The 27,043-nt window shown below is 59.8% G+C and overlaps 7 protein-coding genes across 7 annotated transcripts; 2 read left to right on the top strand and 5 right to left on the bottom strand.

The window, feature by feature from the left end:
• Positions 1–79: 79 nt before the first annotated feature.
• On the bottom strand, positions 80–1,027 carry HETIRDRAFT_332414 (uncharacterized protein; the record flags this gene model as incomplete). Its single annotated transcript, XM_009554932.1, has 4 exons — positions 80–523; positions 573–788; positions 839–938; positions 993–1,027. The coding sequence occupies 4 exons, from the start codon at positions 1,025–1,027 to the stop codon at positions 80–82; spliced, it is 795 nt and encodes a 264-aa protein (XP_009553227.1).
• Positions 1,028–1,670: 643 nt separating this feature from the next.
• HETIRDRAFT_391413 (uncharacterized protein) lies at positions 1,671–4,778 on the top strand. Its single transcript, XM_009554931.1, has 11 exons — positions 1,671–1,757; positions 1,830–1,929; positions 1,993–2,121; positions 2,174–2,499; positions 2,558–2,677; positions 2,727–2,795; positions 2,850–3,138; positions 3,191–3,640; positions 3,693–3,890; positions 3,946–4,331; positions 4,380–4,778. Exons 2-11 carry the CDS (start codon positions 1,853–1,855, stop codon positions 4,640–4,642), a joined length of 2,307 nt encoding a protein of 768 aa, XP_009553226.1. The 5' UTR covers positions 1,671–1,757; positions 1,830–1,852; the 3' UTR covers positions 4,643–4,778.
• Positions 3,615–10,471, bottom strand: HETIRDRAFT_391411 (uncharacterized protein). Its single transcript, XM_009554930.1, has 25 exons — positions 9,708–10,471; positions 8,898–8,916; positions 8,804–8,828; positions 7,798–7,912; positions 7,282–7,733; positions 7,167–7,221; positions 7,020–7,107; positions 6,855–6,956; positions 6,649–6,789; positions 6,526–6,587; positions 6,436–6,460; positions 6,328–6,381; positions 6,241–6,266; positions 6,085–6,155; positions 5,888–6,012; positions 5,668–5,825; positions 5,494–5,618; positions 5,301–5,426; positions 5,125–5,244; positions 5,025–5,056; positions 4,946–4,968; positions 4,380–4,889; positions 3,946–4,331; positions 3,693–3,890; positions 3,615–3,640 (listed from the first exon to the last, which is right to left on the bottom strand). The coding sequence occupies exons 1-22, from the start codon at positions 9,901–9,903 to the stop codon at positions 4,792–4,794; spliced, it is 2,238 nt and encodes a 745-aa protein (XP_009553225.1). The 5' UTR covers positions 9,904–10,471; the 3' UTR covers positions 3,615–3,640; positions 3,693–3,890; positions 3,946–4,331; positions 4,380–4,791.
• A 2,173-nt stretch (positions 10,472–12,644) lies between these two features.
• Positions 12,645–17,591, top strand: HETIRDRAFT_39846 (glycoside hydrolase family 5 protein). Its single transcript, XM_009554747.1, has 8 exons — positions 12,645–13,407; positions 14,863–15,131; positions 15,217–15,335; positions 15,421–15,506; positions 15,613–15,814; positions 15,904–16,176; positions 16,235–16,451; positions 16,562–17,591. The coding sequence occupies exons 1-8, from the start codon at positions 12,723–12,725 to the stop codon at positions 17,084–17,086; spliced, it is 2,376 nt and encodes a 791-aa protein (XP_009553042.1). The 5' UTR covers positions 12,645–12,722; the 3' UTR covers positions 17,087–17,591.
• Positions 16,571–20,574, bottom strand: HETIRDRAFT_461432 (uncharacterized protein; the record flags this gene model as incomplete). The annotated part of the gene is made up of 10 exons (XM_009554929.1): positions 16,571–17,689; positions 18,007–18,069; positions 18,148–18,313; positions 18,384–18,479; positions 18,532–19,179; positions 19,257–19,555; positions 19,609–19,791; positions 19,818–20,077; positions 20,151–20,284; positions 20,336–20,574. The coding sequence occupies 10 exons, from the start codon at positions 20,572–20,574 to the stop codon at positions 17,357–17,359; spliced, it is 2,421 nt and encodes an 806-aa protein (XP_009553224.1). The 3' UTR covers positions 16,571–17,356.
• A 316-nt stretch (positions 20,575–20,890) lies between these two features.
• Positions 20,891–21,996, bottom strand: HETIRDRAFT_456288 (uncharacterized protein; the record flags this gene model as incomplete). The annotated part of the gene is made up of 2 exons (XM_009554928.1): positions 20,891–21,013; positions 21,193–21,996. 2 exons carry the CDS (start codon positions 21,994–21,996, stop codon positions 20,891–20,893), a joined length of 927 nt encoding a protein of 308 aa, XP_009553223.1.
• A 1,304-nt stretch (positions 21,997–23,300) lies between these two features.
• Positions 23,301–26,767, bottom strand: HETIRDRAFT_456287 (uncharacterized protein; the record flags this gene model as incomplete). Its single annotated transcript, XM_009554927.1, has 5 exons — positions 23,301–24,637; positions 24,694–25,183; positions 25,258–25,673; positions 25,757–26,307; positions 26,331–26,767. 5 exons carry the CDS (start codon positions 26,765–26,767, stop codon positions 23,301–23,303), a joined length of 3,231 nt encoding a protein of 1,076 aa, XP_009553222.1.
• Between the last annotated feature and the right edge of the window lie 276 nt (positions 26,768–27,043).

The following is a 27,043-nucleotide window of genomic DNA, read 5'->3' as shown; positions in this document are numbered from 1 at the left end:
TACAAGGACACAATAGACATCAGCCTAGGTGGGAGTTGTTAGACGATAACGGTGAACAACCATAGCGACGCTCACCGAACTACGACAAGTCCATTGGCGCCTCGCCCTCCCCAGGAAAACACAACTCATTCTCTTCTCCGACCGCATCATCATCATCTTCGTTCCAATCGCTCGTCGTCTCCCACTCATTCTCAAATTCTATGTCCATAGTCAATTCGTCTTCTCCGTCTCCGTCATCTGTCAGAGGCATGAAGGATGCCAACTGGTGGATTCTTGGCGCATGTGATACAGGCTGCACCCATCGACGCTCTCGAAGACGCTTGTGTCGCTCTCTGTCTTCCTCAATGCGTTTGAACACTTCATGGCGAGGGAGAGGAGCAGGATCAGATGAATGAGAGGCTAATGGCGAGGGTATGGAGTGAGGAGGGGAGTTTGTGGGTGCGTTACGGTCATCGAGTGAAGTCATGGCACTGTCAACGATTTGAGGGTCTATTATACGCTTGCTACGCCAGCTTTCAAGTATCTGTGTGCCCGAATCAGATGAGTGTATAGTGTGCGGCGAGTGAATATACCTGTTTGGTACTCATCATATTAGGGAGGCCTTGTCTCCCTTCGGGTACGACATATTCGATGATCTTGCCCAAGTCTCGCGACACATAGTCTACGTAAAAGCAGTTATTTGAAGACTTGTCTGAGCTTTGGGAGGTCGGATGCGTCTTTGCTAGAAGCGACGTCTCGCAAAGAGAATCGAGAAAGTAGAGGATGTTGATACGATTGTTGATAGAACCCTGCCCATGGCCGTCACAGGAGAAGAGACAAAAGGAGTGAAAGTACGGACTTTTTGGCATTCTTCCACTATGCAGTCCCACAAGTCCTCCCCGCATCGAGAATAATATTTGAGGGCATATCCTACGACTTTTTGAATGGACTGTTGGGAGCTGGTAGGTTATTCAGACTCCAAACTGCTCGCGGACTGCAAACGACCAACTAACGCATTCAGCCTCCGTAGCAGGGTAAGGAATTGCATCCTTACTTCAAAAGGGTCCATGCTGGATGATATGATACCTCTCCCCAGAGTCAAAAGGTCAAAAAAAAAAGAACGCAGAAGTATATGGGCAACAGCTGGGGATCTGACACAGGGCGCTGTACTCGATCATCCTTCCGCTTCAACGCTTACCAATTATGTAATTGAAATGGCTTTTGTGATCCAACTGGATTTTTTCTTCTGGGTTCAATACCGAGCTAATACAGACTGCCTTCTTATCGTTCACGGATCCCAGCCTCGCATTGAGTAGCGAGGCAGCGATCAATCGCGGGAGATGCAGCAAGGCCTAGATGTGTGATTATTTTTGGATAACTCATATCTTGCTCATGTGAGCGATTTTGTTCCAGTGCGCACTGCGCAGCAAGCGTTTAGCAGTAAAAACACTTCCTCCTTGGCTTCTTGAGCTCTCCATCGCCATGCTGCTGCGATGTCTGCGATGATTCTGGAACTGCCTGAGGAGGACAATGGGTATGTACTGTGCTACGGCCCAACCAAGGTCATTTTGAACCGGCATTCACTTGTATATTGACTTATCATTTCTCTCAGCATCAGCGTCACCTTGTTGGGCAAGAAGGCTCATAGCGCTCACTGCGCAGCCGCTTCTTCATCTTCTACAATCTCGTGACTTGACACTGCGCACTGCGAGTGTTGCGTCCTTATCCTCCAGGTCAATTATAAGTCGTGAGCATTAGGCCTCTCGTCTTCTTGTCTTGTCAGTGCACAGTGTTTTCCTCTCCATAGATCTCAACGATGCTGCTCAGCAAAGATGCTGATAGTTTGACAGCCACAGCTGTAGAGAGTCCGTCCATGTTAATATCGGACCCAACCCTGACGGGTCAACGGCGGAAGCTGATCGACCTAATGAATCGTTTGCAAGATGTGGGGTATGGCGTTCAACCTATTTCTCGTGGTATACCCCAGTAATATCTATCATGTCCTTCCACTAGAGTACAGGACATGGGAGACCTGAATATTCCGCTCATGGCAGTTATTGGCTCCCAAAGCTCGGGCAAATCGTCCTTGATTGAGGCGATCTCGGGTATAAAGCTTCCACGCGGGGCCGGTACTTGCACAAGGTAGATTTCTTGATCTATACATGTATTTCTATCATCCATCGCTTCGTATCAGGTGTCCCACGGAGTGCCGTCTGAGCTTTAGCGATCAACCATGGAGATGCACGGTAACGTTGCGTTTCATATCCGGATCAGATGGGAGGGATTTGGGACAACCCCATCATGAACTATTCGGCGAGACGATTTTCGACCCGAGCTTGGTTGAAGATCGTGTCCGTAGGGCGCAAAACGCCATATTAAACCCGTCCAAAATTTCTCAGGATTTCCTGCATGGGTCTATTGCTCATGATCATGGCCCCGAACTTACCTTTTCGAGAGGCGTCGTTTCTCTCTCAATCACGGGCCCAAAATTGACAGATCTCTCCTTTGTCGACCTTCCTGGTATTGACTTCCTCGCCACAGATGTATGCTGCTCCTCAACTCATCTCCGTTTCTATAGGTCTGATACAAAACGTGGGGTCTCGAGGAAGACAGTCAGACATCTCTCTCATCACGGAGCTCGTCAAGGGGTACATCAGCAAGCCTACTTGCATCATCATACTGACCATGAACTGCGAAGGTTCGTCATATGACTGAGTCCTATGACAGATGCCTGACTTAGACTACAGTTGATTTTGCTACACAAGGGGCACATGACTTGGCCCGAAAGTACGATCCTCAGGGCAACAGAACTATTGGTAGGGCTTTCGTGCTTGTAGTGACTGTCGAGGTTTCTCATCGCTATACCCCAGGTGTCTTGACAAAACCCGATCGAATTGCCCCAAGAAGCGAGGACTTATGGACGCGGTACATTCGTAACGAAGAAGAGCCGCTGAAGCACAATTGGTATTGCGTTAAACAACCCAATGCCTCCGAAATGGAACGTGGCATCACTTGGGAAGAAGCCCGATCTAACGAGGAACACTTCTTCCAGAAAGTCGAGCCATGGGAAAGTATCGAATCCACTCACCGGCTGTATCTCACCTCCAAGAACTTGGTCCGCAAAATGAATTTAGTCCTTTCAGACTTAGCCATGAAGCGGTGCGCAAATTCCTCTCTGACTCCTAACCATCTTTCCAACTCGTCTGTGCAGAACACCCCAACTAATAGAGGAGGTCGATCAGCTCATCCGCGACACCACTGAAGAGATTCTATGCTTGCCGAAGGCACGGTCGAACGACGCCGTCAGTGAAATCCACGACATGATTACTCGCTTTGCTCGTGAGGTGGAGGAGCACGTCGAGGGAATCAAAGAGGATGCCTATTTCTTCCAGGTATTTCGCACGGAGAAATTGCATTTCATGAAAGCGATTCGTTGTACGGCGCCGGGCTTCCGCCCGTGGATAGAGCCAAAGTCAAAACCGAAGGCATCAGCTAAGCCAGATCCGCGGGAGCCGCCAAAGACTTTGCCCCCGCCTGATTTTCTGGCGAGTGAAGAAGTCGACTTATCTCCAAAGCCACTGTCAGACGACGAAGAGCCTCCAGAATCTGGACTAAGTGCAAAGGCCATCTTCATGGAAGAAATCCAAGACCGCATAGAGAGGTAGATAGATCATGATTTCAGTTCTTTCGCGCGGTCTAACCACTTCGGGTAGGTCTATCGGTCGCGGGCTACCAGATAGCAATCCAACATCGGTGGTGGACTTCTATATAGTTTCGGCTATCAGGGAATGGCGCTCTCCAACAATCTCGCTCGTGGAAAATACCCACACCACGATCAAAGATCATATGAGAAAGATCATAGAAGAGCATTTTGGAAATTTTCGACAAAGCGATCTATGTGATAGCGTGCAGTGCGTTCAGACAAGTTTATTCACGAATGGAGTCTGATGTGCCCAAAAATTGTAGACGTGCGGTCGACGATCATCTGAAACGCTGCAAGGAGTCCGCACGCTCCCGTGTTCAGTGCCTCCTGGACCTCGAAAAGACGCCTCATACCGACAACAGGCACTACTTCAGCCAGTACAAAGAGAAATTTTTTGGGTATTACCGGCAACTTTGGTCGCAATATTCTGGAAAGCAGGTCCTAAAGGAGCTCAATATGCAGCCTTACAACCTGCATAGTAAAGACACTGTGACGCCAGAAGCCAAAGCTGGTGTCGAGCAAACGCTGAAAGGTTTGAGCAGATTGGGGCTCACCGGCATCGAACCTGCCGACCTGACGAGAATTCTCCCTGAGGGCCCTCAGGACCAGTTGTTGGAAGTCATGGCCAGGGTCCAAGCGTACTTACAAGGTTCGTTCTGTCAGTGGTGTCTATGTCTGTTCCTTGACGCCTTTGCAGTTGCGAGCAGACGTTTCGTGGATTATGTTCCCATGACTGTGGATCAAGAGCTCCTTCGCGGTTTGAGCAAAGGCCTCGTGTCCGCTGTGAAGAAAGAGATCAATTTCAACAGGGTTGATTTCAAGGACTATTGCGAAGGATTGTTGCAGGAACCTTCAGACATCGGTATTGCTCGAAGGAAGCTGCAGGAAAAGCTTGATCGCCTGCGTCTAGCCAAGACAGAACTGGCCCACTTCTCGGGCGGGAGGATGTCTTCAATGTAGCTTGAACTGTGTTCGGGAGTATGCACAACTTCTCACATAGCCATGCCTGGATGTCGTACGAGGACAGCTGTTGAAGACAAGTCATCGTGTTTATATGACTAGTGTTACAATTTGGTATATAATCGATACTGTCATGACTGTCGTGATCCTCAAGCAATCGTGAAATTTGACGACGTTCCCGTGAATGGGGAGATACTGCCAATTAGAGGTTTAGAATCCCCAAAGTACTGGATGCGATATGTGCCGCCTGCGAAAGTCAATGCATTCAACGCTTGGTCGCGCACCAAAGGGAGCGCTACTTACTAGGCGTGGCAGACTCGATGGTCCTATGCGATAGTATATTCAAAAACTAAGCCAATGCAACGAGCACCGGTAGACTTACCATGTAATGTTGACAGAGCTTGTACCCAACACCTGGACGATGCAATAGTTCCGATGAGTTCAGATCATGCAGCTGTATTAGACGAAAATCCAAGTCTCACCGTGTTGGTCCTCGTCCAGTGATACAGTGTCGATGGGTGTGAATCGGATCGGTATCTCTGCCATGTCCCGCCAACCAGTCGATCGACGGACAGGAAGGTCTCTTCGAGCCGTAGGTTGTTCTAGACCAGTGCTAAGTAAGCAATAGCGGCGGGCTTATTGGAGGCGCTCAACTTACGCGGGGATTGGCGCCGACAAATTGGATGGCGACCGTGTCTCCGACGTGGTACGCCGAAGAACTGACGTCCGAAATGACGTCTCCAAAACTTTTTCCAATCGGCGCGCTGTCAAAGACGACGCCGGTCTAGAGCAAAAAGAGAAAGCAAGTCAGAATTTGTGCAGGATGCGATGATGCACAAAAGACAGCATACACGAAGTGATATCGCACTTCCAGTTAAATCTGGCGGGGCAGGGTCTGATGGAGGTGACCCCGAAGTATTATCCGCCAGATATGACACCAGGCTGCCATACTTGTCGATATATGCATCGAGGGTCCCTGCGATGGCGTTAAAGCGGGATATAATGCATGGAAAATCACAACTGACATTGTCCGAAGATCGTCGAGGCTCCTTCGTACCGCTGCACGCTATACTCCTCCTTCGTTGCAACGTAATGCGCATACGTGTTCGCTGGCCCTGCGATAACGACATACGCGTTTTGGCCGATTACACCCTTCGCGATCAACTGCGCTCGAATGGCATTTCTGCAGAAAAGCAGGAACTGGCTCAATGATCGGCTGTCTCGAAGGTGGGTATGCGGACATACCGCATACGCCGGCCGGACATGGTGGTCAGTTCGCCAGGCATGACCAGCATGACTACGTTGCCGACGCGTAGCATCTGGATGTCGACCGTGTGCGGGGACCAGGTGTACGGTGTGTTCGCGTAGCCCTGCCATCATGGATGCATGAATGGTTCGCACCCAAGCGATCATCCACACTGTGCATATCTGCGACGACGTACCGTGTCCAGCAAGATCGGCTTCGGATACTGACACGCGACTTGTTCCGCGGGCGGGTAGGGAGTGACGACGCCTAAAGAATGGACAGAAAGCGTCGCGACGCGGATCGGCGGGATGCTCGTTTGAGTGCTTCCAAGCGCACATCGCGAATTACCCACCTTTGACGATCTCCCAGAACGGGTTCCTGGAGTGGGGTGGAAGTTGTCAGCGCTGCGCGGATCCTCTTCCCTCGATATGCCACGCACTGAGGCTTGGATGAGTTGTCGCCTTGGACAAAGTCGAAGGCGCCTGGCCCGTCGCTGTCCGAACGCATGTCAATCGATGGACGGAGAACCGTATGCGCGCCCTCTTACGTGGTTCCGCCCGCAAACGAGTATCCTGAAGGTGAAAAGCAGGAAGAACGTTCGCTTCAATATGACAGGGCGATCCCGATAATTCCTCACCCATAGCCGGGGGACATGTCTGGACAGTCGTGCCATTGGGCAACGTGAACGAGTGCCACGTCCTATTCGATTCTTAAGTTAAAGCCTCGAATTGGCTCCAACGAGGACACACACTACACTCACATGTTCAAATACGTGTGGACGCTCCGAACAGTGCCAGACACCGGCGCTAATTGGCTATTCATCAGCGTCTTCGCTCCGTCCACTTGCAGCTGCGCAATGATCCTGTTGGACTCGAAATCTGAGGTGCGGAATCCAGGGCCCCTGCAGCATGCGCCAACGTCAACGCCAGCCTTTCGAGCGACGACAAGGCTCTGATGTCGACATACCGTCCATGACAGTCTTCGACGGTCCCGCCACATGTTGAGCTGTTAAAATCGCACGGCATTCCGTCGTACGATTTACCGGGGCTCTCACAAAACGCGCCGAGCCTACCAGAGGCGAAAAATTGAGCACTTCTTAGGACATCAAAAAAAGAACGTGGATGGACGTACGTGTTAGGGCTCGTATCGCCGACGTTGGACTGCGTGAAACCCGCAACGAAAGTGTTGTTTCCAGGCATCGAAGAAGGCTCGACCATGGCTAGAGAACGGGGAACAACGATGACGAAACGATCCAGTATAAGACGTTGCACTGCTTACCCTCATACAAGTGCGCCGCCATGCCCTTATTGTCGCTGCTGACGAGCGTGTTGTTCTACACCACGCCAAACTCAAACTCAGTCGTCGCGCGCATGAACAGAGAAACGGCGCGCACCTCGTACAGACTAGTCCCGTGGACCGGAAAAAAGCTCAAAAACCCGCGCGCGTTCCCCTGCGCGTCGTCAAACCTCAACAGCGAAAGCTCCTTGTCCTGGTCGTACTGGTACAGCGCGCGCTCCGCCGCGGGGTTCGCGAGGTACGCCGACGGGCTGCGGTTGATGTTCCCGTCCACGACCGACGTGTTCCCGATGCTCAACTTCCCCGGCGCGAGGCTCGCATGCGCGCGCTGGACGGCGAGCACCGTGCCCGCAACGATCGCGTCGGCGGTCTCCTTGACGTACCCGAGCGACGTGATCTGGGGGAGGAGGTTCTCGAGGTAGCCGCCGACGCCGGAGTGCTGGTGCGTGCTGACGAGCGCGACGTTCGTGTTCGAGTACACGCCTGGATAGAGCGAGGAGAGCTGCGAGACGACCGAGCGCCGGATGCCGGTGTCGCCCATGGCGATGTCTACGCCGCGGGGGTCGATGGTGAGAGATCTGAGGGGCGAACGAAGAGTGGGTGGGAGACGCACCAGCGTTGATGAAGACGAAGCGATTGGAGGGGTTGGCTGCGTCTGCGACGATCCATGCTCGACTGCGTTGTCGCAGATGCAGCCCGGTGTCCGTTTGTGCGAGGGACGCGTAGCCCTAGCATACGTCCAAAGATCAGGTCAGCATCACTGTATCCCCCACGGCAATCCGTCCAAACCAAACCAAGGATCGAAACTGCAGTCATGCCATGCCGGCACCCCGTCACCAAAATTGCTCCAGCTCAAACCACGCGCAAACTCTTCCACGTTCGCGCCTTCCACGTCGTCTCATCGAGCTTCCCGCGAAGGCCGCATCCCCCGCCTTCGACTGGCCAGCCGCACGCAGAGACCGAGACGACCGAGGGCCACCCTCGACCGCATCGCTAGAGGGGCCTCCAGCGAACGCCGAGCTGACCCCCCTGATCAGGACGCGACGCGAACAAACCGCATCTACGCCGCTCCCGCTCCCGCCTGTCGTCCTGAAACACCGTGACAGCTCCAAACCTTCTCAGGCGAAAACTACGCTCCGCGCCGCGAGACGCCCCAAAGGGCTGGACGATCGGCTCTCCCTGCAGGCAGGGGATGCCGCAGCAAGGGGCTTCTGCGGTCGGCCGTCGCACGCGCTGCGTCACTCTGGACGTGATAAATGCACTGGGCACCACGGACCCGACGTCCGCCAGCCCCCCATCCCCATCCTCTCTCCGTCTCACCCCCTGGGGGTCCATCACCGCCATCAACTTCTAGGCGAACACGGGCTCCGTAGACATCAGATGATAAGGACACGACCAGAGACGCGACCCCAAAGACACGGGCATGGGTATGACACGACACGAAGGAAAATTCGCGTCGAACCCTGATTTCATTCGTTTCGTCAAACCCGCTCAGGGCCCTGTTTCACGCCGAGGCACCAACGCGAGCCCCCAGAGCAATTATTCTTAAACGAAGCGCTGCGCCCACGTCGCAGCACCGAAGAGAAGCAGAAGCGAAATGGAGAGAAGGGGGAACACACCATCATGTTCGTTTCCACCACCGGGCTGTAAAATCACACAGGCCAAGGAGGTCAAGACGCGTGACTCGGTCAGAAAAATAAACGCCGCATTCACCCTGTTATGTCGCCGATGCCTACGCAGGTGTAACAAAAGCGCCGTCAGTCAGTGAAGGTTTGTCTTCGGGACGCAGAGCTTGATAGACGAGAACAAATAAAGCATAAAACCAACTGCCAGAAGCCCGACCGAAAGCAAAACGCCGCGCCGCACCGAACCGAGCCTACAGGCTGCCCTGCTCTACAGCCTTCCGTCAAACGAAATTTGTTCGCAGCAATGGCAGTAATGGCGGTGGGGGCGGCGCCACCGCCACGGTCCTGTCCTGGACTTTTTAGGCATTCCATCGAATATTCGTGCGACTTTGACTCAGCGACGTGGAGGCCTGTCAAGGCGTGCGTCCGGATTCACGGCAGAGATCCTCGAGTGTCGAATAGAATCGTGAATCAAATGGGAAGGACACCGGCTGCCAGGAGGGCTGATCTCGAGACGGTTATGCGGTGCACAGTCCACGATCCTTTCGAACGCTCGCTCGCTCGCAGACTGGGACAGGCACGTGCACGCGTGCAGAAGGACGCGTGCCCTCGAACTTCGAACGCGCACACGTGCGACCCAAGCAACGACACTCCAACCCCAATTGTCTGGTGCGGCAAACGGCCGCACGAACCATCCCTGCTAGGCCGGAAGCACCTCGGATATTTGAAGCGCCCGTACAACGAAGCTGGAGGGCCTTCTCTCCATCACGCTCATGACCACCCAGGACCCTCGCTTCGCCCACACCGCACATGTTCGCCCCTCAACCATTGAGCATCACCCCCCGCCTCCCGACCAACACGCTATCCACGCAAATAAATAAATGCATGAAACGCTCACCCAACCCCAGCAAGTACTGCGCCGCGACGGGCTGCACCCCCAGCGCGGTCTGCGCGCCGGGGCCCAACACACTGGCCGACGCGAGGAACGCGGTGACGCACAAGGCCGCGCGGTTCGTGAATTCAACGATGTAGCGCATGAGGGGATCGAAGGCGCGCGCGAGCGGCTGCACGGCGTACAGCTGCAATACGGGCATGTGGGCAGCGTGGGCGCGTCTTTATATGCTGCGGAAATAGTACTACACTTGTCCGGTGACGATAGCGATATTGATTGAGTCCTGGAGGCTGGCCGCGCGGGTTTCGGTGGCGACGCAAACACAAGATAGTGGTTAGGCACGGCGAGGATCAGGGATCAGCGGTTCGTCAAGTTAGTAGTTGGGGTGGATAATCCCGAGGATCAGTACGCGAGGGTTTTCTGAGGATGTGAGGTGCGAGGGCAAGGTGCAGGTGCGCGTGCGCAGGCGTGTGCAGCGTGTGTGACCCGTCCTTGTATCGTGATCCGGGACCGAGTGAGGTATAAAAGGGTGGACCGAGGTGCCCGGGAAGGTGCCTCGAGGGATTCGTAGGATCAGTGGGGACCGGGGGACGAGTGAGCGCGCGCTGTGGGGAGCTTCGTAAATTCTGATAAAGGCGGTGGGCGGGTAGCAGGTGCGCTGACACGGACCGTTTCGTCAGTGGGCTGCAGCGCGCGTGGGTCGGGACACATGTCCCTACATCAGTGGGTTGCTTCTTGGCCGCCACTTGCGATGATCCTCGGTTATGGGGGAGATGACAGGGAGAGAGACGCGGTCAGGCGCTGCGTCATGCAGTCATCGTGCATGCTGCACGACTGTGTTACGCGGTGGCGTGTCGTTCGTAATGGCCGTCACAACTCCGCGATCCCTTTCAGACCCGCAGCTCTCCTCTTCCTCGTCGCCTCCTCCGCTCTGCGCTGCGCGCGCGACCCCAGTTCGCTCCACTATCGTCCATCCAACGCGTCCATATCTACGCCGCCACCTTCTTGTCTTCTTCGACCAGATAGAGCAGCGCGAAGAAGCAGATTAGGGGCGCAGGTGGTTTCTGATGCATGAATATGCACGGCGCACGATGCTCATACGTTGATAAGTGACTTCTGGACCTGAAATGCGAAGCTCGAAGGACACCTTCTGTGCCTCCCTCGACTTCTTATCGTTTCTCATGGCGGAAAACAGACTTTTGCGGTGCGCGTCGATAATCACATGCTCTGCGCTCTATGCCATACCGTTCCAAGGAGAGGCCTCAGGTCTATATCAATGGACGCTGCTTAGCCTGCTGGTGCGTGCCGATATGCGTCCCTTCAACTGCGCTCCTCCTGCGCGAGGACTACGATGTCGTATTCGTGCTGTGCGACAGAAATCTTGGACCAACGTTCGCATTAGTGAGTCCCATTCCCTCCTGCCTCGGAGCCAGGGATTTAAACTGATCCAAAACTCTGCATTTGATTCGTGGTACACCCTCATGTGCGTAACCGCGACCTTTCTATGCATCCCTACCTGCGGTCGACGATATATACAGTGCGCCGCGTCTCTCACCCGCCTCTCCATAATCATATTCCCACCGACTTCGAGGCGGCATAACAGCACATTCGTCCATTTTATCTCCTCGTGAACGCCAGCGCTGCCCACCGCGCCCGAAACATCTCGCCCGATGGATGGATTCGGATGCCTCTGCTGTCACGGTTTTCATGTTCTCTGCTCCACAGTTTGTCTTGGGACTGCGTGCACACGTTCACCGTGTCCCGCGCCGCGCACTCCACCGTCGTCACAGTCTGCGCCCTCGGACGTCCTCGCTCAGCTTGGCCTTCTCCGCCAGGCACGCCTGCTTCTTTGTTGCTCTCCGACGCGGCCACTCAACAATTAATGATCCTGTACAGCATCTGTCGCGCCCGGATCCGATGTCCTCTGCCGGCGCGCTGCGCTCCCGCGGATTCTTGTCGGATCCGCGGTATGTCTGTGCATATAAGCACCCTTGGGGTGGAGTTTCCTCACCCATCGACGCTTCCTCTGTTGACTGCGGGCCTTCTCTTGACCACCGTCGGACTCTCTAGCCCCGTCGCATGCACATACGCGTCCTCAGACTTCCCTCTTGCCCCACGCTTCTGCCGTTGACTGAGGTCTACGTAATGCGCTCCTCCCTGCAGTCGACCCGTCCAGTACCCTACCAGCACCCTACCAGTCCCGCCGCATATACCCGAGGCCCGACGCCACAAATAGCCCTCCTCCGCTCAGACTCCACGTGACGCGACTCCTGAGCACAGGTTATTCTGGAGTCTGGACACAAATACACGTATCCGGTGTGCTTCTATTGCCCTCTTAACAGTTTCCATTTCTGTACACCTCTGCATCGCTGACTGGGATAGCTTGCGAGGGCCGGACCTCGTGCTGTCTCTCTGCTTCGGTTTGTGCAGATGCCGAGGTGGAGTGGGACGCGGGGTGGTGGTGGGGCGAGCTGAGCACGGTGGTATTTTTGATATACGAGGGTCATGCTCGTGTTGTTGTAACCCGTTTCGTGAGCAGCTATAAACTGTTGTGCCTTTCCATTGGCTGGTAAAAACGAGAGAGATTTGCGCGCGGATGATCTACGCGCGTCGCGCGTGACATCATCAGTTAAGGCACTTTCCCAGGGCGGGCTGAGTCTGCGTGCCCGAATATTGACGGAGGGGTGATGGATGTGCGTTGGATGTGATCTGATCAGAGCACGCACAGTGTACTGTACGACACTCGCAACCGGGCACCTCGCGGACGAGCCGAGGCCCTCGACGCGCCGAGCAACGGTAAGCAAACGGTGTGCAGAGGCCACGAGTGGGAGTGGTAATAGGGTCCAATGACATGCTATATTTGGACACTCACGCTGCAGGCGCTCCTTTCTGAAGCCTCCAGCATGACGCTGCCAGTCAGCCCCTCCGAGGCTCTTCCGTCCTACCACCACCATCACCCCCTGCTCCTTTCTTTCCCCTCTCGCTGCTGCAGCCCACGACAACGACGGCGACCTCGCGAGCATGGCTACCTCGCGCCCGCTCTCCGACGCTACCGACGCCTCGTACTCCACGCCCCTCCACACTCCTTTGCACCTCGACAGCCCCCCGCTCGACCCGCCCTCAGCGCCCTACTTCGCCAACTTCGGCGCCCTCAACCTTGGCCCCTCTCTCTCCCCAACCCCAAGAGACTCCTACTACACGAACACCGCAGACGCAGATGAGCCTCGCGCCGGCGCCTCCCCCTCAAACTCCACCCCCTTCCTTACAGTGTCGCCAGGAACAGCAGCAGCAGCAGCGGCTGCCGACGCCAATCCTGGCCCCTCCCGCGCGTTCCTAGATGCCGCCGAAGATGCCCCCGGTGGCGCGCTGACCGAAAAGGGGGCCAACGCCCGCGCCTCCCGCACGCCGCTCTATAAACGCCCGCTCTTCTGGCTCTTTGGCGCTGCGGCCCTGGTGGCCGTTGTCCTCGCCGTCGTCCTGCCCGTCTATTTCGTCGTCGTCAAGCCGCGGAACGACGCGAACCGCGCCGCCTCTGGCTTGTCGTCGGATCCTCCCGCTGCAGGTGGGAGCGGCAGCAGCGGCACCGTCGGCGGGGGGAGCGGGAACCCCGCCTCGCCGAGCGGCGCGACGTCGGGTGGGAACGGCTCGCAGGTGACCACGGATAGTGGGGAGACGTTCACGTATCTGAACCAGTTCGGAGGATATTGTGAGTGTTCTATTTTTTGATCCGCGCTTCGTCGGTTGTTCCTTCCTTCTTCTTTTATTGCCCTTCGCGGATTCGATCTTTTTGTTTGTTTTGTGGGGTGTCTGTTTCCTCGTTTGGGTTTTGTCTGCGCGGGGATAGGAGCGATGGGGGTGTGGGTTATTACCCGATTCGATGTTTGGTGCTTGATACTTTTTGATGCGTGATGCGTGGGTGCGGGGTGCGGGGTGGGTGGGCCTTTTGCGCAGCCGTTCGCAGGCGCGTGTGTGCGTGTCTCTGTGAAAATGACTCCGCCTCGCACTGGCATAGTCCGCACCCTCTCACAAGCATTACTTCCTCTCGGCGATTCGAACGCGAATCGCACGTGCACCAGTTCAGTGGGTAGGGTACGCGGTGTCCGCTTTGGAGGCGTCACGCTGTAGGATGTGCCGGGTCTAGGTGGGGAAAATACAAATCTGTGTGCGGGCGTGGTGCGGTTCGTGTCCGCGCACACGCTACGTCTGTGATGGCGTGCGGACGGCACGGCACGGCACACGTCCCCAGACGTCCCGAATCCGTCCATCCGCTCTCTCACGTCGAGCGGTCGAGCGAGCGGTGCCACCACCGGGAACAATCGACGCACGCGTCGACGCCTTCGTGTCACCCGCGCAGCGCAGCGTTGAGTCGGGGCGATTCGCAGTGTCGCGGACGTACCGCGCCAGTGGGGTGATAAGGCGATGGGACGGAGAGTTTGATCGCCTGGCTAGAGCATATATGCTGCTTACCGCCGCCCGCGCCGCGGTGATGCAGACTGGGCGCCGTCCCATGCGCCTAGGTGGTCTCGCGTTTTTCCCGCGCAGGATGGCGAGCGCATATACCCACGCATATGCACATCTGCATTTGCATACGCACATCATGTCTGCCCGTTGATGCGCTGCCGATTCGAACGGGCTTCGACGCGCTCTGATCTGGGATCTGGATCGGGGCATCATCACTCTCTTCCTGTCAGCCAAGCTCTCGATCTGTTGGGGCGGGATGACGGGTTGGCTAGAGGGGCTGATGGACGGGACCGCGCTGCTGCGACAGGTCGGCGTGATGCTATTGCGATACATGGCGTCGCGCGTGCTCGCTTCCTGGCCCGTGTGCATGTGGGCCCCCTTCCTCTTCACCCGCGTCTCGCGTGCAGTTGGCGATCCTGTCGGGCGGATTTGGGAGCAGGCATTTGTGCTGGGGACGGATCTGCACATCTTGTTCGCGCTTAGCGTTTTGTGTGCCGCGTCCCGTTTCCCATTCTCCATTCCCAGTTTTTCTTCTTCGTTTCCATTTTGGGTGGAGACGCGGCACGTCCTGCGTCTCTCACTTTCTGTCTATTTCGACACCGATTTCGTCTCGGACGTGAGCGCGATCACGATCGAAATGCTGACCGATTCATTTTTTTCTGTTCTCCCTCCGCGCTCTCCTCGATCGCGCCGCGATCAGGGGTTTACGATCCAAAGGACCCGTTCAACAACAACGCGCGGCCAAACTCGTGGACGCCGCCGCTCAACGGCAGCTGGACGTGGGGCCAGGACCACGTCTACGGCGTCAACCTCGGCGGACTGTTCGTGCTCGAGCCGTTCATCGCACCGGCGCTGTACCAGAAATACCCGGGCACGGTTGATGAGTGGACGCTCAGCGAAGCGATGGCTGCGGACACCGCCAGCGGGGGGCTGCAGCAACAGCTGGAGAATCACTACAACACGTTCGTGGTGCGTAAGGCGCTGGCTCGGGTGGGACGGGTCGCATCGGCTTGGCTGATAGTACCTTCTTTTTCTTGCGCGCCTGCGCCTGCAGACGGAACAAGACTTGGCCCAGATCGCGGGGGCGGGGCTGAATTGGATTCGCCTCCCCATTCCGTTCTGGGCGATCGAGACGTGGGAGGGAGAGCCTTTCCTCGCCAAGGTCTGCTGGAAGTGCGTCTTCCTCGTCGTCTACCCGATAGATCGGCTGTTTGACCGACCGGTGGCACCGCGCGCGGTCGTGTATTCTTTCGATTAGGTACATTCTGCGCGTGTTTGAGTGGGCGCGCAAGTACGGGCTGCGAATCTATCTTGATCTGCACACGGTTCCTGGGTCGCAAAACGGTGAGCAGCTCGGTTCGGCTCGACTCGATGGCGGCGTGGGGTGGTGGCGTTGATTGGCGACGCTGGGTTCTTGTTTTCTTTCTTACTTGCTTCGCTTTCTGCGCAGGCTATAACCACTCCGGGAAGCTCGGACAAGTCAACTTCATGAACGGCATCATGGGGATCGCGAACGCGCAGCGGACGTTGGATTACATTCGCATCATCACCGAGTTTATCTCGCAGCCCGAGTACCGCGACCTGATACCCATCTTCGGCGTCGTGAACGAGGCCTTGGTGCAGACCATCGGGCTGAACGAGATAACGAATTTGTAAGCACGCGCAGTCGAGCTCGTCGGCTGTCGGATTGACTGACGGGCGGACGGGCCCAATGCGACCTTGCCTCGTTCGGGCGTGATAGCTACTACCAAACGCACGAGATGATTCGCAACATCACGGGCCTTGGGGCGGGCAATGGGCCGTATATCGCCATCCACGACGGGTTCATCGGCGTATCCAAGTGGGCCGATTTCCTTCCTGGGTCCGATCGCATCATACTCGACACCCACCCGTACTTCGCGTTCGATGGACAGCCCAACAATTCGCCTATTGTCGACGACGACGGGACGGGGGAGCCGGGCGGTGTCTGGCCTAAACAGGCGTGCAGCGCGTGGGGCCCGAGCATCAACGGCAGGTACACGCGTGTTCGATAGCCTCTTGCGTGCTGAGCTAACGATTTGTTGCCCGTGCAGTCGGTCGGCGTTTGGAGTGACGGTGGCGGGTGAGTTTAGCAACGGGTACAACGACTGCGGGCTGTTCGTGAACGGCGTGGGCAACGGGGCCGCGTTCGGGGACTGCACGACGATGAACGACTGGGCGAACTACAACGCGACGTTCAAGGCGGGGCTGAAGAGCTTTGCGCTCGCGAGCATGGACGCCACTGAGGATTGGTGGTTCTGGACGTGGAAGGTGCGCCCTCTTGCCGACGTGACGTGCGCTAGAAGGCGCGCTGACCGAGATGGGGGATGCGCCCTGCCGCCTTCTCTCTCTCTCTCTCTTTCTTTTTTTATTCGAGCCAGATTGGCAACTCTTCGACTTCCAACAGCGTCGAAGCGCCGCTGTGGTCGTACAAGCTCGGCCTCGAACAAGGTTGGATGCCGACGGACCCTCGCGAAGCCGTCGGTAAGTGCGCCGCGTTGGGTGCGACGAACGCAAAGTCGGCGTTCCCCGGGACCTACTCGGCGTGGCAGACGGGCGGTCAGGGTGCCGGGACCATCGCCGCGACTGCCGCCGCAACAGCGAGCCAGTGGCCGCCGACGACCCTCAGCGGTGTCTCTGGAGTCCCCATGGCGGTCCTGCCTACCTACACGCCGACGTCCACGATCTCGACGCTCCCGCCCCCGACGCTGACGGCCTCGGTGACGCAGGGAGACGGGTGGTTCGACGCGAAGGACACGCAGGGCGCGATGACCCAGGTCGCGGGGTGCAGCTATCCCAACGCGTGGGACTCGGCCGGCGTGGTGACGCCGACGGCGGCTTGTCCCGCAGGCGCCGCTGTCTCCGCGGCTGCGACCGAGCCGCCGACTCGGCAGGCCGCATTCTGACGGGCGTTGGTGGTTGAGCGGGAGGAGAGGTCCTGGCGCAAGTGGCGCGGCACGTCTGGGGGGTTCTAGCGCATGTGTGAGGTGGGGTGGATCTGTTGATTTAGCCTTTCTTGTTCGGGTCGCGCGTGGGCAGTCGGGCTGCTGGCGCTGTGCCCCGAGGCCTTCTCGCGGAGGCGTTGATTCTGAAACCTTGCAATTGAGGGAGGGTTCTTGTGCATTTCGGGAGAGAAGGACGGAAGGTGGGGAAGGTAGGAAGGGGGTGGTGGGGCTTCATGGATGCCGGTGGGCGTTCCGATGGACAGACGGACGTTGGTCATTCTTTTTCCTCTTTTCAATTCGCGTCTCGTTTCTCGCGCATTTCGGGACTTCTGATGTGGCCCGCCCCCCGCGGGCCGCGCCTGGCATCTGGCATTTAGCTTTCTTGGGCGTATATTGCGGTCGGGCGAGCGCGACGTGCTTGCTTTGGGCACGAGGCTGGGCGAGGTGCGACACGCTGATCGCTAGCGCGGCCGCTGCGTCATGTTCGTCATCCCTGGCTTCGCGCGCACCGAGTGGCGGTGCTTCTAGCCCGGTCCTCGTTGATGGCGGCGCGGTGCTGTCGACCTATATTCAGATTCTGCCTCGGCTTTTTTCCTGCGCCTTGAACAGACGCTGCAGTGGTGCACACACACGCACACAGACTCACATACACATACCCCCGCATACGGTCTTTCTCCTCTTTGACATTCGGTTCGGTTATACTTTTTGGTCTCGAATGGCGGACGCGTCGCGTCGCTCATACTTATAATTACATACGCGACGGCATGGTTTGTTCTTTCATCTCGTTATATTTTTTTTTATATGTATGTGTGGTGTTCGGTTTTGTACGCACGTCACATACGCTTTCCCGTGTCGGCGATGGACCAGTCTCAGTGACGCACGAGCTCGCCCGCTGACTCGCCGCTATACCCCATATACACGTCCTGCGCACGCCTCTGGGCCCGCTATCTATCGCGGTATTAATAAAAGACGACGGCATTTGTCTCGCGCGTGCGTGGGTTCGTGACATAGGGGCTACGTACATGCGTGTGGTTCGCGCGAGCTCGAGTCGCGGGTGGGCTATCGGGCTTGGCGAGCGGATCGGTTCGCGGGCTCGTCATGCGTGCGTCGGCTTCGAACGGGCTGCGTCGACGCGGCGTCTCGTGCGCGACGGGTGGGCCTGCCGCGGGCGAGGAGTCAGGAGTCGGTCTGTGGGGCCGACGTCCCACGTCTCGTGCGCGCGTCCGGGTGTGCTGATTGCCTGATCTCCCGGTTGCACGGGACCGTGATCGCAGCGGACGCGGTGTGGATGTGCGGATCGCCCTGGGGTCGCGGTCGCCTGCGGGAGGACATGTCGCGGCGCCGTGCGGGCATACTGTGGACGGGCAACGCGACGCGCGTAGCGGGGCGTCAGGTGTTCGAGTCACCGTGCAGGGACAGGGGTGCGGTTGCGGTTTCGGGCGCGCGGGAGGGGCGAAGGGGGCTCTGGTGACGGAAGCGCACCCGGTGGGGCGTGGGCGGTGACGCTGCTTACGGCGTGGGCCCAGAGAGAGAGAGAAGAGCGAGAGAGGGGGGCCGTACAGTAGCTGTGCGTTGTTCTCGGGTTCTGTGGTGTTTTTTTTTCGAGGCCATGAGGGGCCTTGAGGGGCGATGTGCGACCCGATCGACGTTCGAGGGCCGCTGGCACAGCGTTGTTCGCGGGTTCTGTGTGGTTTTTGGTGAGAGCGCCGTGAGAGTGCCATGAGGGGCGATGTGCGTTCGAGTGCCGCCGGCACCGCAACATGCATGCCTGACTGGGTCGCGCCGATCTAGTCATTCGGCTTTTCCGGCTCTCATGAGAGCCCGCCGCGGTCGATCGAGGCGGAACACTGGCGGAACGCGAGGGCGGGGGCGCGAGGAGGACGGGGGTGTTGACACAAGGTGCGGGTGTCCGCGCGCAAAAAAAGAAGTGGGACGCACGAAGGGAGCAGGGGGATGCACGAAGCGGGTGCCGGGTGGCGCTCGGGAGATGAACGTCGAGATGGGTGGGGGGTCGGAGCGTCCTGGGGCTTCTGCTGCGGAGTTTTTTTTGGGTGCTGTCTGTCGTCGCGCGTTCTGTGGGTGTTCAGATCTTCAGGCCTCAGGGTCCTGATCCGTCCACGTCGAGCCGCACAGGCCGCCGGGGCGCACGCTGCTGCAACTCCGAGTGGAGACGTGTAGCGCGTCGGTGGCTGGCAGGTTGCTGATGCGCACATATGGGGGTACGGGAGCGGTTCTCGAGTCCAGACGACAGACGATGCCGTGCGGTGCGTCTGAGACGTTGACAGGTGCCGTCAAGGAGGGCGTCGACGCACCGGTGTGCAGGGGCCCTGCTCCTGCTGCGAGCTCGTGTTCGCTGAGGCCGCGATCTGAAACGCGACGGGAGGGGGGCGCGCGCGAGGAAGCGTTGCCGGATTGCGATGCGATGACGAGCTGGGGACTCGTGTCGTATGTGCTGGTCTCGCCGTACGTACTGGCACACGCACACGCGTGCGTCCGTTTGACGTGGATGTGCGTCGCGAACCTCGGGGTCCTATGTCTGGACGGGTACGGTGGCGCTCTGTTTGAGGGTGAGGGTCGGGTTCGAAAGAAGGGGAAGGCGCGGTGGGAGGCACGACGAGCGAAGAGGCGGACACACAGGCGGACGCGAACCGGGGCGAAGAGAGCCGCTATCGGTGGATGAGGCAAGGCGCACGGGAGCCGCATCGGGACTCAGGGTGCGTATCTCGGAATGGGCACGGAAAAGAAGCGCCCGATGGGGGTTCTGGGCGGAGTGGCGCGTCGCGACGGGTGCGTGGGTGCGGTCAGCGTGGGGGAGGGGCAGGGGAGCGGAGGGATCGGGTGGGCAGAGAGGGCGCTCGCGGGGTAGAGCGAGGATGGAAGGAGAGGGCCGCGGTGTGCTCGTACGGCAACCGTCCTCAGGGATGCTGCGAGGGGCGCGTTTCAGGCCCCAGCCTGGGCACGGGCGGGGCGCATGAGCAAACCGATGCCGGCTCGGTGAGTTTTCCTTTCCGTCGTTCCGTCGCACATTGCACGACGAGCGTGGCGGCCGGGGTCGGTCGAGCGTCGACAGAGGCGGACGTTTCGATCCAGCTCGACGGGTGCAATATCAGACCCTCGTCCTCGCTCGACATCATTCGAGGAACATCCAGAAATCGAAGACTGCCGCCGCACACCAGAAAACAGGATCATCCGTGCTCCCTGCCCGCCAACACACTCTCACCGTCACCGAGCACGACCATCGCCATCGCCGTCGCGGGGGGGGTCCTTTTCCAAGCCCCTTGGCTCCCCCTGGGATCTTTCCCGCACCGCCCCTGGCGAGCAAAGGCCTGTCGTCTGATGATGGCTGCAGTGATGTGGCCCACAGCGTCGAGCGAACGACGATCAACCTTGCAATGCTCAGATGCAGATCGCTCGGCGCCTGCCGACCCGCACCCCGCCGCACCGATCATGGCAGTGTCGAGGGATCTATGTGGGTCCAGACGTTCCGATTCCGTTCGAGACCCCGTCTCTATGTACAAGTGTGATTCCAATGCATCTATCTTATCTGCGACGCGGGATCATGTGCAGCCCCGCCAACATGTGAATGTGCACACATCGGAGCGAGTAAACTCCCTGCCCTGCGTTCGTCGCAGCGGTTCATCAGACCGCCTCCGACTTTCCACACCAGAAACGCGAAAACTCGGCGGTCGCCTCTCCCCCTCCCCCGTTCGCGAGTTTCTCCTTATGCACATATTGCGATGCACCCCGAAGGGCATCAACAAACGCTTATTCGACGACTGAACGGAAGTTAGGAAGGAAGGAAGATGGGCGGGAGGATCCATCGATACTAATGGAACCCGACGCCGCATCCGGCAGTCCGCGAGAGCTCGCGCGTCGGGATGCACGCAGCTGCCAAGTAGGCAGGCGATTGAGTTTCCTCGCCGATCGGATGCGGCGCCGCGCGTCGCACGGGCAGACAGGACAGGACAGGACAAGACACGACACGACAAGACACGACAAGACAAGACACGACAAGACGGGATAGGATGAGATAGGACAGGCAACACAATCACGCGCGATGTGCGCACGGAGGGCACGAGGATAGCAGACCTTGGGTCGAAGAGCGCGCCAAATTGGCCGTTGCATGGTGCGCAGACACAATCACGCGCGGCGAACTGGTTGGGGTTGGGAGTAAGAGAGGGCGCGCACCACGACACTGCGTGGCGTGGCGTGGCATGGCGTGGCATGGCATGGCATGGCATGAGATAGTGACCGCACAGATATAGAGTTGCGACGACGCCTAGGCCCGCGTCCGCCGCTCGAGCACACGGCGCAGGGCGACAGGAATGGATGGACGAACGGTGGATCGCGATCGCGATCGGGGGGTCACCCGCGGGGCGCCCTCCCCGCTTCCCTCTAGCCGCGCTGACATGCCGAGGGAGCAGAAAGGCTATCGGGGCGTTGTTCGGGCGCAGGGACGTTGGGGCGGGGCGGGGGGCGAGCAAGGAGCAGACAGGGTGTGGATCGGGGCGCTTGTGGTTCGGTCGGGGACGGTGGGTGCTGGGCGCATGCGATGGGGCACTGACGTGATGGGGGAGGGAGCCTGCGGGCTGGGTGCGCGAGCCGGAGAGAGGGCACCTGGAGCGATGGAACTCGCGATGCGACGGGACAGAGAAGGAAAGAGGGAGGACCGGGAAGAGAGACGCGAGAGGGAGAGAGCGGGGCGTTTGGGCTAGCGCATACTGGTTGCGCTTGGAAGGGTGGACGAGGCTAATTTGCGCGCCCGTCTCGACGAAATGTTGGGGAGCCTCGTTCCGCGTATGGCCAAGGTGCTGCGAGGACGCACGCGCCTCTCGAGGGCGTCCGTCCGGAGACGCATCTGGCCTCTTCATTTGCGTTTAGCTTCCCTTCCGAGGCGAGCAGAGCAGAACAGAACGAGGCGAGAACGCACTGAAGAGAGAAGAGAGAAGGGCAGGCGAAGGCGAAGGCGAAGGGTGAGTGCAAATTGCAGAACTAGTAGAATGAGGGTGCAGCCAGAGGCGCCGGGGCTGCCAGTGATCCGGGCGCAGTTGCGAACAACGTGGTTCGCAAGCGTACGGCATGATGTTCCGAGCGCAGCATGCGTTCGACGCCAGATACTCAGCCAATTGAATCCGCCAGCGCTCGAAGCAAAACTCGGAATGTGGGGCCGCATGCAGTGGGCGGCAGTCCGACTGGAGAGAACCCTGGCAGCAATGGGGATGGCAATGGGTCGCGCTGTGGCTCGGTTCGTCGCCGCTAGAACATCGAAGGGCGAGAGAGGGTGAGCAGACGACCCGGAAACATCGAAGCCTCGTCCAGCGCCAGTCGCAGCAGCAATTCTGTCCCCTGTGATACGAGCAAAAGAAAGAAAGAGAGAACACAAAAGCGAGCGAATAGGTTCCGATCAGCAGAGAGTAAGCAATGACCGCGCCGTACGTACGTACATGCCATCAGCAGCGCCTGCCTGCTCGTCTCCTGGGCTAGTCTCCCTGTCGGGATGCTGCTAGCAGCTGGCGACTGGCAGACACCGCCAGCACTAACTTAGCATCACCGCACGAACGACCCGCGCAGAGCGATCCCAAGCGATCCTCATTACCACATCTTCCGACCGCCTCCACAGGCCAAGCAAGGCTCGTCAGCCTCCCGTGATCCGAGGTCCTACAGAACCGCAACACCCGCTGAGCGAGCAGGCCAAGCCGGACGCGCGATGTCAAGGCGGCCAATAATCGACAATTGGTCGTTGGTGGCCGGCGTCGGGCGAACAATAAACTTTCATTTCGGACGCAGAGCGCGCGATCGGGCCAGCGGAGAGCGGCTCGAACCGAACCGCGCCCCGGAGCGCGTGCTTCCCGAGATCTGCATCGACAATCGCACGATATCATCTGGCATCATCATCGCCCACCCGATCCAGTGCAGTCCATTGGTCCCTCCCTGATCGAATTTCCGGCTTCGAAGCGGAAGCAGAACAGCGGGCGGGGACGTCGTCAACTTGCTAGCGAGATCGAATTTACCTCCTTGCGCAACTTATTATGCGTGCATGGATCGCGCGGCGCGATGCTCCATATGTGCGCTCTCGTCCGTGGCCATTCAGTCGCGTACAATAACGAACGTACGTACGCAGACGAGCGAGCGAGTAAAGCGAGGGCACGCGCCGCCGACTCGCACGTCCGCAAAATTAAGTTCCCCGAATCCGAATTCCGAATCTCGAATCTTGGTTCTCGAATCTCGAATCCATCTGCGCGGTGCGTAACCATGGCCCTGCCAGGCCTTGCTCGCGAGCGGGACGGGAGCCCAAATGCGGCGCGCAATGAATCGACCCGGAGAGGAACCTCGTCCGGGCGGGGTACAGCAGCGGGCGGACTCGCACGACCCCACACGTCCATGTGCGTCGATACTGCCACCGAGCCACGCGGGCCGTCGGCGGAGCGTGCGTGCGTCGAATCACGACGCGCAGCGAGCCAAGCCAGCACTCCCTCGCGGCGGCTTGCTCGGTCCAAGACGCAAGAGTGCCCAGAGGGAGCAGCAGCAGGGCCGCGTCTAGGGGCCACGGCTGGGCAGGGCGGATCAGACGACGGGATCGACGCGGGCGCGGTGCATAATACCACGCCTGCATGCGACAGGTTACGTGGGGCAATGATGCGCCGCTCGGAGCTGTCGGGGGCGGGTGGGGCGGCGGATCCCCCGCGCTTCCTGCTGGCTGGCTGGCTGGCAGCTTGCTGGCACGGAAAGGGAAGCGGCAGAGGACGGCGGGGGCGGGTGGCGCGCGGATCTGCGGGGAACGCTCTGCGGGGTAGGCGCGCGCGGCGGGCGATGCACGGTGCATAGAACGGTAGCCCCACACGCCGTCCGTCCGTCCGGCGAGCGAGCGAGAGAAAGAGCTGCGTGCATGCGTGCGTGCGTGCGTGCGTGCGTGCGTGCGAGCATCCATGCGCGGAGCACGCACGCACGCATACCATACAACGCAACGCACACCATACAACGCAGCGCACGCCATACAACACAACACAACACAACGCAGCGCGTCCGTGCGACGCGCGCGTCTCCAGTGGCGCGCCTTCCGTCCCTCCGCCGCCCGCGGACTCCGCGCGCAGGTGCGATCGGGGGCGCCGAGCGCGCGGAAAGCGTGGTGCGCCGCGCCGCGCCGCTCCCGTGTCGATTTGCGTGCTTTGGGCTGCGCTGCGCTGCTCTGCACTGCTGGGGGCACGACGATCCCCCAGTCCGCGCGCAAGCGCGCGTGCGGGCGGGTCGGCGGCGGTGGAGACGGAGGCGGCGTGGCTGCGCCCGCCCCTCGCCTCCGTCTCCCAGCCAAAACGCGTCTCGTGTCGTGTCGTGTGCGTCGTGTCGTGTGCGTCGTGTCGTGTCGTCCCCTCCCGCCCTGCGCGACGCCACGCACTCGCCACAGGACGCACAGCCCCCACCCCCCACCCCAGCTCGCCTCCCGCCTCTCCCCCAAGCCCAAGCACAAGCGCAAAACGCGGAACGCGCGCGGGATCGCCTCGCGCCGCGCCGCGCCTCATCAGCGAGGCCTAGAGCACATAGCAACGGCCGATCCCACCGCCCAACGTGACGTGTCGCGACGGCATTGAACCAGACATTGGACGGATAGACGGAGATAGACGGCCGGACGGCCAGATAGCCAGATCGCCAGACGGACGGACGGGCGGACGGACGGATGGACGGATGGCGTCGCGTCGCGTTGCGCTGTCGGGGACGTCTGCGCCTCAGGGCCCAGGTACGCGCGCGCGATGACGGCGACGGTGCCTCGTCTCGCGTGCGCAGCAAGCCAAGCCAGGGCAGAGCAGAGCGGGACGGGGCAGGGCAGGGCGGGGCGGGGCGGTGCGGTGCAGCGCAGTGCGGGGGGCGCAGGCAGCTATTAGCCAAGCGAGTGAGCAGCCAAGCACGCGTGCGCGAGTGTGCAGATCGCGCGTCGGGGCGCAGCGCTGCCGCTGCCGCCGCCGCCGAAACGAGGAGGGCCGATCGCGCCTCGTACGTACCGAGGAGCGCACCGAGTCGTTTACGGTACGGTACCACCACACGGTGCACGCTACACGCTACACGCTACACGCTACACGGTGCGCGGTGCGCGGTGGCCCATAAGTCTTGATTGATTGTCTTGGGTGATCGTATTGGACGAGAATTGTCTTGGGCGATTGTATTGGACGGGCGTCTTCCGAGCGCGGACGCGCGATTATCGCTGCTGGCTGGCTGCGGATGGCTGCTGTTGACTGGCTGACTGGCTGACTGGCTAGCTGGCTAGCTGGATGGTGGTTGGTTGGCTGGCTGGATGGATGGATGGACGGTGGTTGGCTGCTGCTGGCTGGCGAGTGGCCGCGGCCAAGGCGTAGTATTGAATCGGCTGGCGCGCGATGCGATGGGAGGCGAAGCGAGGGCGAGAGCGCGCGCCGAGTCGGACGCAGATGCGAGGTGAAGATGGTGCTGGTGGTGGAGGAGGTGGGCGAAGATGCGGAGCGGGGCCTGGAGTCTGGAGGTGTAGCAGACTGCAGCAGACTGCCGCACCGAGACGCGCGCGCCGGCGGCGGAGACGGGCCTGGACGAGCGGAGGCACGCAGACCGGGACCGCACTTTCTAGAGCCGCGCGACACCCGCGTGCGCACCCGCGCACCTACGCACCCACCCGGCCCCCCTGCGCCTCCGAAAGCCGTGCAGCCGCACACCGACCCACACCCCACACCGAGTCAAGCGCGGGTGCGGATCGCGGTGCACGATCGCTGATCACGGATCGGTGCAGCAGCAGCCGCGCGCCAACCGACAGTTTTTTTTTTCGCTCCGTTGCTGTTGCTGTTGCTGTTTCGTCGTCGTGCGTTATCGACGACGGCCCTATGGTCGTCGCCATTGCGATACCCGCGAGCGCGTGCAGAACGGTCGCGCGACGAGCTCCGCCGTGCCCATCCTGAGTCGCGATGGGTGCGCGAGGCGACGGGGGTGCGCCGGCGTTCCTTCCGTATATGGCTCCGAGGGTCCTCGACTCGGCGCGACTCGAGCGGGCGCGGGCGGGCGCGGGCGGGCCGGCGTGCACGGCGATTGGCTGTTGGCTGTTGGCTTGCCATTGGCTCAGGCGATAGCGGCCCTCGTTCGTCGGATTTGGGGACCGGGGTGTGCGATTGGTGGAGTGGGCCGTTGGGTTGCCGGTGGGGGCGGCGTGAAAAGAATTTTGGGAGGACCTACGCGGCGAGTGGGTACGTACGGTGATGCGGCGGTACGACGAGAGGCGCGGCGGGTATTGGACGTGGGCGGGTGCGACAGGGGTGACGTGGGTGCTTGGACGGCGACGAGGGGCTTGTTGGGTGCGGGGGCGTGGAGGGGGTGGACGGACGGAGGGGACGATGGCACTCGTGTTCTAGCGCGGAGCCGGGGCGCGGGTGGACGGAAGGGACGGATCGAGATGGCGATGGGGATCTGGGGCGTCGTGGGGCGCCGAGTGGGAGCGCCGATGCGGGGACCGGTTCGGTTCGGTTGTGGTGCGGGGCGAGCGGGTCGTGCTCGCGGACGGACGGTGCGGCGGGGGGATCCGAGGACGGGCAGCAGGCTGGCTGTCGCGCGCGCTCGCACAGCAGAAGCGCGGGGGCGGGCGGACGAGGGCCGGGGACAGCTCAGAGGGCCGGCGATGTGCGCGCCCCGCATCCGCCCCCCCGTTTCTATATAACGCCCCGCTCGCTCTCTCCTCTCCCCGTTCTCTGCCCGCTCCCCCTCCTCCTCCGCTGCGCCCATGTCCGCCTCCGCCCTCACCGACTACGTGCGCATGTCCGCCGTCGACGACCTCTCCTACCCCCTCGTCGGCGACGACCGCACCCGCGACGCAGTGCACACCATCGTCAGCGGCCGCAAGAGCTGGAAGACCCTCAAGGGCAAGGGCGAGGCCGTATGGCCCCCCTACCTCGAGGCCGCCCTCGTCGAAGG

This window comes from Heterobasidion irregulare, assembly GCF_000320585.1.
Source record: "Heterobasidion irregulare TC 32-1 unplaced genomic scaffold scaffold_14, whole genome shotgun sequence".
NCBI classification, from domain to species: domain Eukaryota; kingdom Fungi; phylum Basidiomycota; class Agaricomycetes; order Russulales; family Bondarzewiaceae; genus Heterobasidion; species Heterobasidion irregulare.
The sequence above is the reverse complement of the archived record's forward strand: the minus strand, read 5'-3'. Positions and strand labels throughout refer to the sequence as shown.